Source organism: Adelges cooleyi, unplaced genomic scaffold (assembly GCF_023614345.1).
Source record: "Adelges cooleyi isolate 19-005CV unplaced genomic scaffold, UGA_ACOO_1.1 ACOO_flye_CR_arks_rails_tigmint_CR_PRNA_1, whole genome shotgun sequence".
Classification (NCBI taxonomy): Eukaryota; Metazoa; Arthropoda; class Insecta; order Hemiptera; family Adelgidae; genus Adelges; species Adelges cooleyi.
Genome location: NW_026095751.1, coordinates 4,790,488 through 4,806,699, shown reverse-complemented (window position 1 = coordinate 4,806,699; position 16,212 = coordinate 4,790,488). Strand labels below are relative to the sequence as shown.

General features: G+C 37.2%; 1 protein-coding gene across 1 annotated transcript in view; it reads left to right on the top strand.

Moving 5' to 3' along the window:
- The window catches only part of LOC126833033 (transcription factor Ken), a 33,199-nt gene extending 18,292 nt beyond the window's left edge, over window positions 1–14,907 (top strand). The window contains 6 exon segments of the mRNA XM_050564148.1: window positions 8,822–8,963; window positions 8,966–9,148; window positions 9,561–9,863; window positions 12,463–12,738; window positions 12,840–13,281; window positions 14,326–14,907. Of these exon segments, the coding sequence (XP_050420105.1) occupies window positions 8,835–8,963; window positions 8,966–9,148; window positions 9,561–9,863; window positions 12,463–12,738; window positions 12,840–13,281; window positions 14,326–14,744 (1,752 nt within the window). The 5' untranslated portion in view covers window positions 8,822–8,834 and the 3' untranslated portion in view covers window positions 14,745–14,907.
- Window positions 14,908–16,212: the final 1,305 nt, after the last annotated feature.

The following is a 16,212-nucleotide window of genomic DNA, read 5'->3' as shown; positions in this document are numbered from 1 at the left end:
ATCTAAGTTGACATTATATAAAATATAATGAGATCTATTTTGATTTCCCAAATAGAATCTTGAAACGGACGTTTGAAGTTTAACTGAATATTATCCAGCGGTTGTACAGTTAACTAAAAACACTTATGACTTGGTATTTTGAAATGGATGATTTGCTACATTATTTATGTATGTAGCTAATACATAATAAAGGTACACGATGGATACGGCCGATCTTATACGGTTAATGTTTTATCATTTGTATGTATACTTAATTCAATGATGGCACGTTTGTCGTATTAAGCCAGCACGGCCAGTCGGTTTTGTGACTGAAATCTGCCATGTTTCCATAATATATGCGTTGGACGTCGCCCTTTGTATACACTAAAGATCATTTCCGCGGTAGTTCGTTAAACGCTAAAAGCCAAAGTGTTCCAAACTTTTTGGATAGGCCAGTACTTGGAGGCAGCGACGGCAATGGCCAAAATATATATATTATATATATGTATAAATGATGTAGGTATCGTAGAACCGTTACCACTATACAACAGCTATAGCCGACGCCCTTTCCACCGGGTGAAAGACCTGTGCGATCGAAAGTTTGTAATTTTCCTCTCTTTCTCTTTGATACACCACCGCCGCGCCGAAGGGTAGGGTTTAGGGTTTTGGTTTTTTTTTTCGGCGTGAGTGTACCCTGCTGTCTGTTCTTTGCAACAACCCTCCGTGACAAAACGTCTATTAGCGTAGGAAAATCTCTTTTTTGGAAAATTCAATTTTGACGGATTACGAAGGATTCCCGACATAATCAGCAACGAACTCCCGTGTCCTCGTCAAACGCACGGAAAAAGCATTATAGAGCACACACACTCGACACTTGAAATCCTTTTACGAACACAATATTATATACATCATGGTTTTCCTATATTGTACTTAGTTGGTTTTTCTCTTTGTTTACCTCCGTATCGTTTTTATGGATACATCGCAAGATTTTTTGTTTTTTTTAGTACGACAACGTTATACTGTATTGATGCGTAAAAGTTAGATACAAAAATGGTAATAAATTAAAAAATTGTTATTTCCGTTTTGGACATCCCGCCGGTTTCTGCTCCGTTCGGTTAGCCGTTACAACTATTACCATTAAAAAAAGAAGCTAGCGAAAAGGGAAAATTTGAAATTTTCATTACAAAGACCTGTCAATTAGTCAACTCAAAACATCCGACTAAAGTAACACTGGTAGTTGCTATTCGGCGTTGGATCGCTTTGAATTTAAAACGTATAAGGTTTTTTGTCGTAGCACAAGTTTGTTGTTAGGAAAACACTTCAAGCCAGAATCTATTTACTATCTGATATTTATGTTATTATTTTTTTACCAACTGAAATAAGCTCAACTAGAAAAAAGTATTCTCGCAATAAGTTTGACAGTGGAACAATCGCCAAAAACGAGAATCGTTTACAATATATGTGATACGGGAATCGAAAAGAGTTCCTCATTGTCGGCCAAGTTGATTTCGAGAAAAATGCCAAAACATTCGCCAACTATAAACTATTCCTATTGGCAAACTTGAAATTGCAGTGACTTGTCATTTTTTTAGCTACAGACATGTACCGGCGGGTCTCAAATTGTTCAAGAATCAATCAAGATTCAGAAAATAGCACTAACCCATTTTGGAAAATGCTGACGAAAGGTTCCTTCATATTTTCTGCATTACATATCGTACTTTGTGACCGCTTTCACAAGACGCTGTGTATCAGATTGTTATCAGATGTTGATGACGGATTTTGACGACAATATTATAATTATTGATAGCCATTTAAAATGTACTACCCATATAATGTTATGTACTTTAAACGCATCTGGTCAGCGCGGCGGTGTTAGACGAGGAATTTTATCACAAAAATCACCGTTCTCGTGACAAGGCACGATGATGATATACATTGGCGTAACTAGAGGGGGGGGGGCTAGAGAAGTTCCAGTCCTTCTAAACTTGTTTAGACTCTAAAAAATGTCAGCAACCAATCAGGCACAACCCCCCCAAGTAAGGTTTATATTTTTTACCGGAATTCTGAGAGAGTTTTTAATGTTTTTAAAAGGTCTAAACTTCTTTAACCCACTTCTCTAGTTGCTCCAATGATGACATATATATTTTATATAAAAACCGAGGCAGTGACGGACCCATTAGCCCTGTCAGCAGTGGTATAGTCGGTAATGTAATGATAATATAACGATTGTAATATATTACCGTTATGTATATTTTATACTAACGGGCTATTGGGCAATTAGAAAGGAAAATTTCGCATTTCTTTCTTTCGACATTTACCGTTTCGTGTAATATTTACGCTCAGCCGTCGCCGCAGTTAGCACATTCTCTCCTAATATAATAATGTGTTACTTCACCGATCGTATAACGCTAGTGTAATACACTCTCACTCTGCACAGACAGCGCCGGTCGTGTTGGCGATTAACCTAACCGTCCTGCAGCAGCAACAGCAATACCCAAAAACTCGGCCCCTCGACCACCATACTACCGGGGATGACCCGGTCGACACGACAAAACAGTAATAATAATAATAATAATAACGCATTAATATTCATATAATAGTTAATACACTATAAAATAGCTCCTGCGCTTGTATACACGGTTCGGCCTTTTCGCCGTCGCCTATCGGCCGTTTATTTTCATATTACAACGCGTCTGATTCGAGGTTAAACGTACCTACCACAATAGCTGTTGTAGTATAAATTATCTTCATACCATATCGTTTTTATCTTAACCATAGCTGCTTAACGGTCCATTAAATATACCACACCGCGTCCCTCACTCCAACTCTCTCGGTCGTCTCCTTTACCCGATCGTTGGCCATCAAGTATAGCGTTTCAAATATCAGAAAACCACAAAATATGTATATTTTCAATATTAATCATAATAGGCCGTTGCAATTAAAATTACATAAAAACATTATCAACGTCACGCAAGGGCCAAAAGAGGCCGCATTAAAATAGATCCAATAATTTACATTTATTAATACAACTGGAACCTTTATTGGATAATATCGGTCCTTATTATCTAAACCTCGTTGGATTCCTTACATAAGACTTTATGATACCTTTCGCACTTACCCTTGCATTATTTATACTTAAAATTTTTCTAAAACTTTGATTATTTATTGTAAACACTGAAAGAAATATACTTACACAATTTCGTCTTAGTGAATTTTTGTGTGTATCTTCATAGAACGCTTTGAGATAAAAAAAATGTCCAATCATTATTTTAGCAACTTTAAAAAAATAAATCTACATTATCTTAAATATAGTGTAATTAACGATATCGCCATAATCTTTAGTTAATTTCAAAATTTCAAATTTGATTTGTAGTACAAATAAAAAGCTCTCGTTTTTTATGCTTTTTTCCGAACAAGTATTTTTTATCTTTTCTTTGTCGATGTCGTGTTATGAACATTGATAAGATAATTAAATATTCCTCTGGAACGTTTTTGAAATTTCCAATACTAAAATAGACGTCTTGAATCATCGATAAAATCAAAGAAATTACATTATTATCAGTAAAAGGCTAATTTGAATTATTAATCGTTATAATAATAAATATAATAGTTCTTATTATCTACTTCCAGGAAGAAAGAAATGTTTTAATATTTATATACTGCGATGAGTCAAACAAGCTTATCGTTTGCAAGTCAATACATACACGGCAGTATACAATAACTAATGATTCACTTCTGCTACTTATGTTAATTTTAAAAAATGTCTACATTATTTATAAATATGACAAGGTATCGACGAGTCTAGTAAAATTTCACGCTTTTTCCAAAGAACAAAAATAGATTGAATAAAAAATGTTGACTGTCAACCGGAATGACGTCTGTGTTTACCTATGTTTACACAAGGACAGCTGTGACTACTATATTACAATATCGAAGCATATTAAATTCGACGACGTTACCTTAGAGCTAATATATATTATTATATTGTACTCATTTACCCGTGCTTATAATATGAGTAATATAAAGTTAACACGATCAAAACCTACCTACTTAATGTATGCATGTTATAGATTGCTAGCGTTTATCTCGACTACTTGGAGAACACTACATTATTAATTATTATTGGACTGCGGAAGTCCGATAGTAATTTAAGACGTCATCAGGCGGATGTGATCTCTACAAAGGCGTTTTACTTACTTACCGTTTATACGGACAGTTTGCGTTTTAAACTGCCTGGAAGTTGGCGTACTGCTACGGACTATTAATTACAATATACTTAAGTATGGATAAACGGAGTGATCCTAAATTCAGACAAATTTTCAATTAACTAAAAATCGAATTCGAACTAGAGAATTATAAGTTACGAGTAAATTAAAAATGTTTAAGAATTTCAATCAATTGAACTAATAATTAAATACTAAATCATAAATATTTTAATAAACTTAATTACATTTTTAATAACCATTGATTTAGTTTCGACAAAAGAAACATAAAAGATATCCTAGAAACGCATTAAATTTATAGTTGACAAAGTATGCCTGGTTATGTTTTTTTTTTTGGGTACGCATTTACTTAATTAACCCATATTTTTGGATTTATAACAAAACATTTTTTGGGGCTTAAACGAAAATAATCAGATGGGTTAATTCGGGTTAAGATTTTTGCCAACATCTTATCACTTTCAATAACACTTGATTATGGATTTATTTTAATAAATTGATTGATCAATGATTAAAAATTTAGTTGGTCATTTATGATAACAAAAGTTTAATTTAAACTCTCAGTTAGCACTACTCTGAGCGTTATCTAATGATAACGGCGTTATTTTGGAATATTTTCCAAATGTGGTTAATGCGCTCACGGTGTATGTAATATAATATAACACGAGCAATGTGAAAGTTCATGGAACGGGATGCGACGGTCGTATGCATTACATAATTGCGTTACGACGGCCCGAGGGGAGACCCGGTCGCCTTTCAACCTTTCTTCTTTCTTCATACCATTATCATTTACCTTTACCTATATAAACACACCAGTCATTATTGTGTTACCATCCCGCGTGGCGGCCGCATACGACGGTACTCACAAACGGCGCTAGTATGTCATTTCTTCCCCTTCTTCTCCTCGCTGTGCTATTTCTCCACTGCTCGGGTCACAATATATAATAATAATAATAATATGCACGCATCGATCGCATATATGTAACTATTATCACACGGTCGTAACGATATAGTACTACAATATATTATCTTGTACATATTATTATTATTATCATCATCGCCCCCATTGTCTCTGCCCTCTGGACGCCGCCGCCGCCGCCGTCGAAACGCAGACAACACCGTCGGTTAGGTATAATAGTCTAAATTTTCACTTTTTTTTTTTTTTACTCCAAGTATAACGTCTTATACTATATATATATAATATATTGTTTCGTTTCGCTTTCCCCTCTACGCGAGCGTCCTCGTCCTTTGCCCGCCGCCGCCAGTCGTCCGTCAAACGTCGGCGGTCCTTCAAGGTTGCAATATGGTTGTTGTATATTATATATGTATATATAGAGAGTCACGATGAGATATAGGATAGGATTGCCGACAGGGCAGGAGGAAAGGACGCCATGTCGAAATTAATAAGACATTTACGTAACTCGAGCCAAAAACGGAGCAATAGTGCTCTGTGTGTGTATATGACCTGGTTACGTTTTTCGTTACTACTTATTATTATTATTGCTAATGTTATGTTTGTTTATCTCGATTTCCTAAACGTGGTCTGCCGTTGAGATCGTGCGCACGCGACATTTCTACAATAATCTCTTAAATCCAAACCGCAAGCAAAAATAATATAAGTACATACGGCACGCGTGCAGTACATGTTTTTACCTGGCGCCAAATCTAGAAATCATAAAGTATGAACTGTGCAAGAAATGTCTGGGAGGGGAGGGTGCTCGTAGTAAGGACGAGGGATTCGAAGCGGCGAGAACCAAAATGGCATAATGCGCTCTTTAAATTTTTCAACATGTCAATCAAAAATCGCGAATATGATCAATGGTCAAAACGGCGATTTTGAAATAATTGTCACCTGTACTATCATGAACTATACGTTGTTCGTTGAACATAGCTATTTTTTTTTTGTATGCTGATAAATGTTTTAATTGGTCATCTTTTGAATATTATATTTTTTTAATTTATAAAAAAGGGTTTAAAACTATTCGTAGATAATACATACGTAGATATTGAAATTATTTAATCTACTTGTTATATTTAACATAAAAAAATATCTTATATTTATTGTATATTATATTTTATGAAGTATATTTTAAATAAAATCAAAATTATGTTTTATTTGCAGAGTTAAAAGTAAAAATAACTACATTACTCGTAGAATTATCTTCCGTTTATTATCTTAATCCAAAATAGTTTAATACTGGTTGAATCATGTAAAAATTGAGAATGTTATAACCGGCTCACGTGACTACTATAATATAGTCCAATGTTATGTTCTAAATCGGTAGATTATGTAGGTTGAGGTCTATGCTTACGTATTCTTATCCTAATATCTAAACGTTGGATTTTTACATGTATTTACATTTTACTCAAACCCGATAAATATTCGACTTGAAAGTCTATATTCAATCGTATCCAGTTGTAACATTAACCGGTTAATTTTGATATTGACCAAATTTTTAATTATTAGAACAGCTGGTATGGTTGATATTGTTACTAGCATTATCTATTTTATATCCTAATTTTTCTAAAAATATCGTTAAAATAAATAATAACAGCAATTATTATTTATTTATATTTATATTTGCATGTTTCCAACATATGTACTCTTTGATTTTTATTTCATTGTGATCGGATACCTGGGATATAGTGGATATGGGCCAAAATAACTTTTCAAACAGGAAGTATCATCAATGGGTGGCTTCCACGGTATTAAATTATAATTTATAGCATATTTGCTTACTGTTGTTAATTGGATACAGAATGTAAATCACATTTTGGGTAATAAAATGTGTGTGATTTATGTACAGTGAAAACAGCCGTTTAGTTTGGCCGGTGGTTAAATCGTCCACGCGGGGAAGACCAAAGGATATATGTTGTGCCCCGTTTTGGCCCCTCTGTTTTCGATTATTGTGACGTGTTATAATATTATTATGCCGTCGCGATTCGGATAAGTTTTCGCAACCACATTGCGCTCGAGGGGTCCTGCGTTGTGTGTACAATTATTATATGTTTACCTACACGTGTCCGGCAGCCATTCGCCGTTCAGTATGCAATTGCGTAATCGTGGTGTTTGTGTCTTTTGAGAAAAATAATTTAAAAAAACAACCGCCATAATATCATAATCTTAATGTTACAGACTGATACAAAAAAAAATAAATAAATAAATAAGAGAGGTTTAATAGCCATTCTAATCGTGCGGCCGCGTCCGTTTTGCTGGCCACCCTCGAGGTTTAGTGCCGACGACTTTAGACGCCTTAAATAGATAAAAAGAAGATAACATTTTTTATTGTATTATCGTTTTTTCGTTCTTTGTCGACGGTGCCAAAACAGTCAGTAGGGTTTTTTTTTCATCCGACAAACCGAAAGGAGAAAGGAAGGGTAGGTAATGCGTTTTTTCGGCGTACCTTTGGAGAGAAAATATAATCATTAAGCACGTCTCGCCGAACTTCGAGAGTTTCAGTTTTCATTTTTTTTTTTTTTTTTTTTACTTATTCCATTCCGGCAGTGTCAAACAAACAGGAGTGCTCGTCGACGTCATCCGTAGGGGCGGGCGCGTGACAAAGTGTCGAGGGGAGGGAGGGATCGCCGTGTAATATATAATATTATTGAGTGACACTTTTCGCAGCCCCAAGAACTCGGGCAGGGCTTTGCTCTTCACAACGAGTTTTGCTATGTCGTGTCGGCCAAAAAACTTTTCCAATGATTGTTTTTTTTTTTGGTGGCAAAACGCTGCACGGGGCCTACGAGATTAGACTTTCGCTTGCCAACGCCCACACGACGGATTTGTTTGATGATAATGTTATTGCATCATTTTTTTTTCTCAATTTTCGGTCACTAACGGGCCCAGCTCGTTTAGGCCGCCGCCCCCTCGTCACCTCCAGACCGTTTTCAGACACAACAGTAATAATAATATTATATTACTATCGTGTGTCGGCTATAGGCGTACTGCGATTATTTCGCTAACAACAGCCGCGTTACCGTGGAGAACCCAACCGATTTATATATGGGTATGAGACTCCTAGCCTAAATAACGTACAGCTCTGTAGTCCCGCTTAAGAACACAGGCAGAGTGGGCAGGCGTTTTTTCTTGTTATCGCATTCACAAAATAATAATATTATTAGTGTGTATGTATATACATGCCCACTGCCACGCGTGCAATCGCCGTCATTGTTCTAGAACAATGAATACATTTGTTTTGTCGATTCTACGGTTTATTTTTACTTAATCGAGCCGACCGTTTGACGAAACTTCAAAGTGTAAAAAATAATGAATTCAAATAATTTACACCGAGCGAACTGTCAAATATAAATCGGGGATTTACATTACTCGGGGTCATATACTCAGGAGTTAGAATGGATTCCAAAACCCCCAAGTATGAATCGAGTTTGATCGAGTATCAATTGTTATTGACACAAGTATCCGTGTATCACGTGCTCACCTCTGATTATAATACAGAAAAACACTTATAACACTGGCAAATAAATAAATACCTGAAGTCGTCGGCGACTTATAAATACAGCTGATAGGTTAAGCGTCTCATTACGCCAATGTGCACATTGCTAATTAACTCAACCCGACTTTGTAAAATATCAAATTGACTCATTACGGTTTTTCTCCACAGACTAACCCGAATAATGTATGATACGGATTCAGAATGCGGCAACGGCGCCCCGTTGACGCTACACTACGGCAACCACCATGTGTACCTGATGGCCGAAATCCAACAGGCCGGCGACGAACACTCCGACATGGAACTCATGTGCGACCGGGGGTGTCCATCAGGGCGCACTCGTTGGTGTTGGCCTCGGTCAGTCCTCTCGTCCGGAGGCTTCTCAAGGAGGACAACATCTGCATGTACCACAACCTGGTGCTCCAGTTTCCCGAAATCAAGGACGTGCACATGAAGACCGTTCTGGATTTCATATACACCGGCCAGGCCAGCGTGCTGGTGAGTAATACCACAACAATAATAATAATAATAATAAAATACAAATCCAAAAGGGTCCGTGCAAGAACCGGCATCTCCGCTTTTTATCAAAAATGTCCGTGGAAGAATTATTTACATTTTCATGCATCCAACAGTGAAATCGGACTATTAGCTACAAAGCTATTACAAAATGTATTCCCCCCTCACCCCCCCCCCCCCGCCAATAGTGGTAAATGAAACAATGGATTTCCTTTTGGCCGTCCTGAACAATTTTAAAAATATGGAGACGGCCGGTTCTTGCACCGGACCCTTCATTTATGACTTTGCCGATCCAGGGTGTTGTAAATACATATATTTATACCCGTGACCATATAATATTCGCCTTTCCCCCCAAACTATATTCACTATACCCATTATTTGTTTCGGCGTGCAGGAAACCGAATTCGCCGAGGTAGTCAGCCTGTTGAATCTGTTGGAGATCCGGTCGGACACTTGGCAGCGGGCCATGTACGAATCTTCAACGTCACCACCCCTCCCGTCATCCGGGCCACCGCCCTCGGCCACATCTTCGGACTTGTCTATCCAGACTGACCCCGAGAACCTGTCGCCCACGTCCCGGTTTGACCAGGTGCACCCGAAAAAACGGCGGAGAAGGTCGTCGGTGCCCGTCAACCTGTCCATCGACGCCAAAACCGAAGACCCTGCTGTCATACAATCAAATTGGCGAGTATCTAAGGTGAGTACCACATTGCAATCGTATTGGGTACTGGGCGAACACGAGCAAATCAAATACAATTTACCGCATGCAAAAGAGAAAGCCGAAAAACTACCATTTGTTATGTTCACGGTTACTTCCAATTATAAACTTCATATCATTTTTGTACAACGTATCGTATTTCACCTATCCACTGCATATTATGTAGTATATGTTTGTACTTACCGTTTTACGAAAATTAAATTTATTGACTTTTTATTCGCTGAACTCTATCGACGTTGCAACATTCGTTCTAGGACATGTTGAACACAATATAATCTGTATTGCCAACACGACCGAACCGTAAATAATAAAAATTAATGGGTTTAAGAAAATGGGCTTTTTGTCTTAATATTTTCACTTGACCTAAAACAATAATATTATTATTACTGACCTAGCCCAAACGATCATGTGGCACACGTCATACAGGTTTTTATATGTTATTCCACCGACGTCATTCGTTTTACATAATATTCTTAGTGAGTGTATGTATGATATGCCCAGCAACGACAATAATAATACTGTTTACGGCTCATAGGCGGTAGCTATCGTTATTTTCGAGTCTGATCACCCATCAGAGTCAATGTCGGACAACACCCTAGAGTTGAGGGAACAATATTAAGAAAAATAATTTAATAATTAAGGTAGAGGGAGTGACTTGTCTCGCGTACCAGTGGACAGCAGAAACGTCTACATACATACTAATTAGTTGACATCTTACCATATGCGTGATATTATTTTCATTTAATCATATATTAAATTGTATCTCCAGCTATCCTTAGAACCCTTGTGCCAGCTATATTATGCCTTTTGTATTTATATTTTTGCTGTTATTTATATTCTCTAATAGCGCTTTACTTTACTTCACTTTTTAAGGCTTTCGTTGTTTTTTTTAAGTAAACGTTGATCTAATGCACAAGATAAAAATTATAATACACACTACTATAAAAATTTGTTCAAAGAAATTTTGTATTAACCATAATGAACAAAATGAATATTAGCAATAGAACAGAAAATGTAATTATTTATTATGTTTTTATATACTCTTTATTTGAAATTTAAAGGCTCCCCTCTTTGTGAAATAAGTACAAGTCTTAAAGGCTTAATATATACAAGAACTGGTTTTTCAATCGACGACATCGTATACCTCTTTGCAATTATACATATTACATGGCACACGGATTGGCAGTATTTTTTAGTACATTTTTTCCATGTACTTCAGACACGGTCAAATATGTTTCAATCAATACTGTCGCCCAATCCTTATTCAGATCATTATATATAAAAAAAACATGTCATAATGCAGTGTGATAATTACTTGTTTTAAGAGACGATTTAATCCGTAATAAAAAACAAAAATAGAATCGATTAAAACTGTAATAATTAATCAACTCAAACCGCTTATTTTTATATGACTTTTTTTGCATTGAACATTTCTATAATTATTATAATGGATATTAAACGAGTTTTGTCGGAACCTACATATACACTTTCCGAATATAATCAACGCTGTTTACCGTGTATGATATACATATACTACACATGTTATTACAACTTCATCTAACCTAACCTTAGCGACAGCAGTCTCCAATGACTGACATGTGTATACACACAAACATGACGTACCGTTGTAAATCGACATCCTTAACGAGCTTTAAACAGCGCTTTGAACGGTCAAGGTAATATTTATTAAAAGTGTTCTGTTAAAGGTCATTTTTCTTGGTTTTCAGAGGAGAGGGGAGGGGGGCTCGCATTTTACACGTCTTACACGTTCTATGTGCGTTTTTGTCGGGCGATCGTTTGTTGCTATTTCCACGCTTAGACGTCCACACACACATACACACACACACATGTTTTTTGCAATACTATAATATCTATATCGTTAACGACGTATAAGTGTGTGCACAAACGTTAGAGCGTCCGGTTGTCGTGAAACGAGCGCGCGTTCTACTTTTACACTGAAAGCGCTCGGCAGACACTTAATATTTCGAAAATGAAAGTAATCATCATCAGAGTATTACACACACGGTACAAAAAAAAAAAAAAAATATTACTTCGCCAACTCGTTATGTACAAGATAAATACAATTAATACTGTACTCGCGAGCTTCGTTTAATTCTACCATATTGTATAATATTATGTATTGTACATTGGAATCTGGCAGGTTATACCGTGGATAAAAATATAAAATATTGTTATGTTGCTCGAATTGTACTGGTTATAAACCGAACAAAAGGGACAACAGCACGTTCGATTTAATAAAAATTAAGCGTTCCCTTTGAGGGATTAAAACTCCAAATTTGTATTTCCACGATCGGAGCAACGCTAATTTTTGAATCCCTACTTTGAACAACATATAATAATGTTTCCATAATCGCCGGGAATACGGTTATCGTTAGTAGCTCAAAACAGATCACATCGGACTTGGACAATTCGACCGGTCGTTAAGCCCCATATTAACCCAAGTCTATTACCCTAATCCGTATAATGGTCGATTATAGGTTAGCTGGTTAGCCCAGTCTGTGTGTAATAGTAATATGATAAATATAATAACGATGGATGGCTTTTATGGAATTTGCAGTTCGACGACGGCCACCGAAAACTGAGACGGAGGAGTAGTTCGCCGTTCGACGATTACCCGCACGACCGTGGTGACGTCGGCTACGACGGTTTCCAAACGTTTCCAAAACGGGAGCCTCACTGGGTGGAAACAGAGTTCCGGAGCTCCCAGCTCCAGTACAGCTGCGAGGTGAACTTACCCTACATGGACTCTGCCGAGCCCAACCTAGACCCCGAAGCCGAGGAGACCAACGATTCGGATAGCAAAGACGCCCGGCTCAACCCAGCCAACTACGTGGTAAGTACAATAGTTACGTTGGTTTTGCAACGTGAGAAAATAAACGATTTCGTTTCCGTTTTCCCGGAATAAAGCTAACCTAGCGGGTTTTCTCTATGCAGGTGACCCCGAGGAAGCGTAAGAAACAGCCGGGCTTCCAGAATGCGCCCGCCCAAAACCCACCGTTCGTGCCCATGTACTTCCACGAAATGGCGTTCCGGCACCAGAAGATCACGCAGTCGTTGAGCTCATTCGTTCACCACCCGTTCGGGCCGGCTCCGGCCATCGACGACGGCCGGGACACCCCGCCGGCTCTCAGGAATCCCGTGTTCATGGGCCGGTCAAGATCTCAGGACGGGGCGGGCGTGTACAGGCCGTCGTTGCCCATCCCGCCACCACCGCCTCCACCGCCACCGGGCGACGACAGTCCTCCGCGCACCCCGAGGCCGCCATCGTGCCAACCGGCCGGCGTGCCACCGTCAGCCACCGCACCGCCACCGCCGTCGCAGTCGTCCTCGTACAGGTTCGCCGAAAACGGATCGCCCTGGCCACCATCGAGTGTAGGTGAGTTGGCCAAAAAACACTATGCACATCTTATGTGCACTTAACGACAGCTAAGTCAGCTATTAAAATAGTCACTTAACGAAGGGAGATAACTAAAGTTATTGCAGTTGTAGTAACGAAAATGGTCGTGTATATTTAGTCGCACGCTTTGTCCTGTATTCGCACTTCGCTTATTGATCACACATTTTTTTAAAAATTTTAATCCAAAATTTCATCTGCCAAAATTTCATTAGATCACACCGGACAGGTGTCATCTAATATCGTGATCCGATACGGCGCAATGAGTATGCAATCATATTACATGACACATATCATCTCGGTAATGTTGTTCGTGATTAACAAAAATGACCTAAATAATCGCCCTAAGTACTGGAACGATTTTGACAAATTTCACATCAATAGTTTAGCCTTGAATGGTTGAGTGTCTTAAGCCAAATGCTAAAATGAAGAATTAATGAAAACACGTACTACTCTATTGAGACTAATAATATAATTAATTGCTGGCCGAAAATACTTATTTTAAGTATTAATTAAGCAAAATATGCTGCTTCTATTTTAAACGATATTTATATCATATTGGAAGTATTTATTTTTAATGATTTATTTACTTTTTACATATTTTTAAAGTAAAACATACTCTAATAATATTTATCCCGAGTAAAACCGGTTAAATCCATCCAGTATCTAGTATATGTCACTTATAACAAACAAAGTAACACTAAATTTCGGAGTTACCACTATTTCATCAGGAGATGGTGATTATCAGGCTTACGGGTAAAAAAGGGGGCATTAAATGGTACAGGGTGTATGTTTTGTATCAAATTCCGTTCGATTTTTCACTTTTGCCGTTGGAAGTCCTGCGTTAGGAATAGTGACAGAAACGTTACGGGTGCGGGTAACTTGTGGGAGACTCGTGCCGTTTTGAGTAGTGACAATTTGGACGATTGTAAAGTTGCCCTTTGTACATTGGGTGTTCAAAAATATTATAGACAACTGCAAATACTCATCGGAACCGTGCGCGGTCGTTTGTTTTTGATTTTTCAGACGTCAAGTCCGAGACTTTGGAACAACAACAGAACGCGGCCGGTTCGGATCTGGACGAGAAGCCGGCCGGCGGTGTCGTGGTGGGCGCCGGTCGCGAGTACAAGTGCACTTATTGCGGCAAGCAGTTCGGCATGAGCTGGAATCTTAAGACCCACCTGAGGGTGCACACGGGCGAGAAGCCTTTCGCGTGCCGGCTGTGCGTGGCCATGTTCAAGCAGAAGGCGCACCTGCTCAAGCACCTGTGCTCGGTCCACAGGAACGTGATATCGCCGGGCACCACAGGGTCGGCGGACCAAGAATCGGCCGGGGCGTTCAACTGTTGTTTCTGCGAGATGACTTTCGACACGCTCCAACAGCTGGTCCGGCACTTCTCCGGCCCTCACAACAACCTGTTGCTCACCAAGAACTTGAACGCCTGACACCGGCTACGACGACCACCAGCTGCGGCCGGAGCTTAAGCCCGGCCCGGTAACTTCCATCGTTTTTGTGCGCCCGTTAAACAGACTATTATGTTGTTATCATTGTTTTTATTTCCTATCTACAACGACTCGTTCAAACAAAAAAAAAATATATATATATATATATATATATACATATTTAAAAAAAAAAAACAACAATTTATACGGGCATCATCGCATTATTATTAGTATTAAACAAAACTATCATTATTATTATTATTGTGTTATATTGTTTACGGTAACGATTATAATAATTATTTTGTTATTATGCGCGCGTTACCAGTACATAATACATTATTATCGTACATAGATATTATATAATTAATATATTATTATAAATATAAATTAACGTTATTGTTCGTACGTATGTAGAGTACATAGTAATAATAAGTATAAATAGTTTATAGTATACGGTACAACGCTTCGAAGGTGTGATAATATCATTATTATTATTATTATTATTATTATTATTTATAACTAGTGCAGACATGCAAACGTGTATAAATTATTTTGAAGTTACCGACCTACTACGCGTGTAGTACTTAATTTATAGGAATTCCTATAAGATAAGACAAATATTAATTATAATATTTATATGTTATAAATATATCGTTTTTATAAATACCTGTATGCCCCAAAACGAAACCCGACGGTATTATAATAACATATAACATAATATACTATTGTACAAGTTGGTAATTTATTGTTATTATTTTTAACAATTAATTATTCTATATTATATCATGTAATTCTGAATAGTTATTTTTACGCAAAAAAAGTCATATACAAAATCGTGTTAAGTCGTTAAATGTTAATAATAATTCTTGTCGTTTAGGACACTTGTTTTAATTATATTTTTCAAAGTATATCAGGTGTAGTCTCCGTCTTTAAAACGTACAGATAAGTGTAATATAAAAACAAAATAATCAATGGTAGAGTAATAACATTTGATTGCACATAATATAGGCAAACGAATTAAAGATCTCTAGAAGTAAATTATACTTCACCTATATTATAAATAATATTATTGAATTAGGAGATATCGATACTATTATTAAAGACCTAAAGCCGCGGTGTTTCATTGCCACAATTAGACCGGGCCAGAAAAAAATATGTAATATAACATGTTCAACATTTTAAGGAAAAAAGGCAACGTTCATTCTGGCTCGTCCCACATAACCAATTTTTTTTATACAATTGATAAAAATGTTAATATCTACCACGTCGAAAATATACATACCCAGAACTAACGAATTATGGTTTTTTTTAAATATTAAGTATATTGTATTTATGTGTGTGTGTTTTTTTTTTTAAATTTAGGTTTAGTTTTTTTTGTGTACACAATTATTGTAATATGATAACGAAATTTCGATGGAAGCTTTTTTATTATTATCATATAGTTTAATTATCGGATTTTGAATTTTTAAAG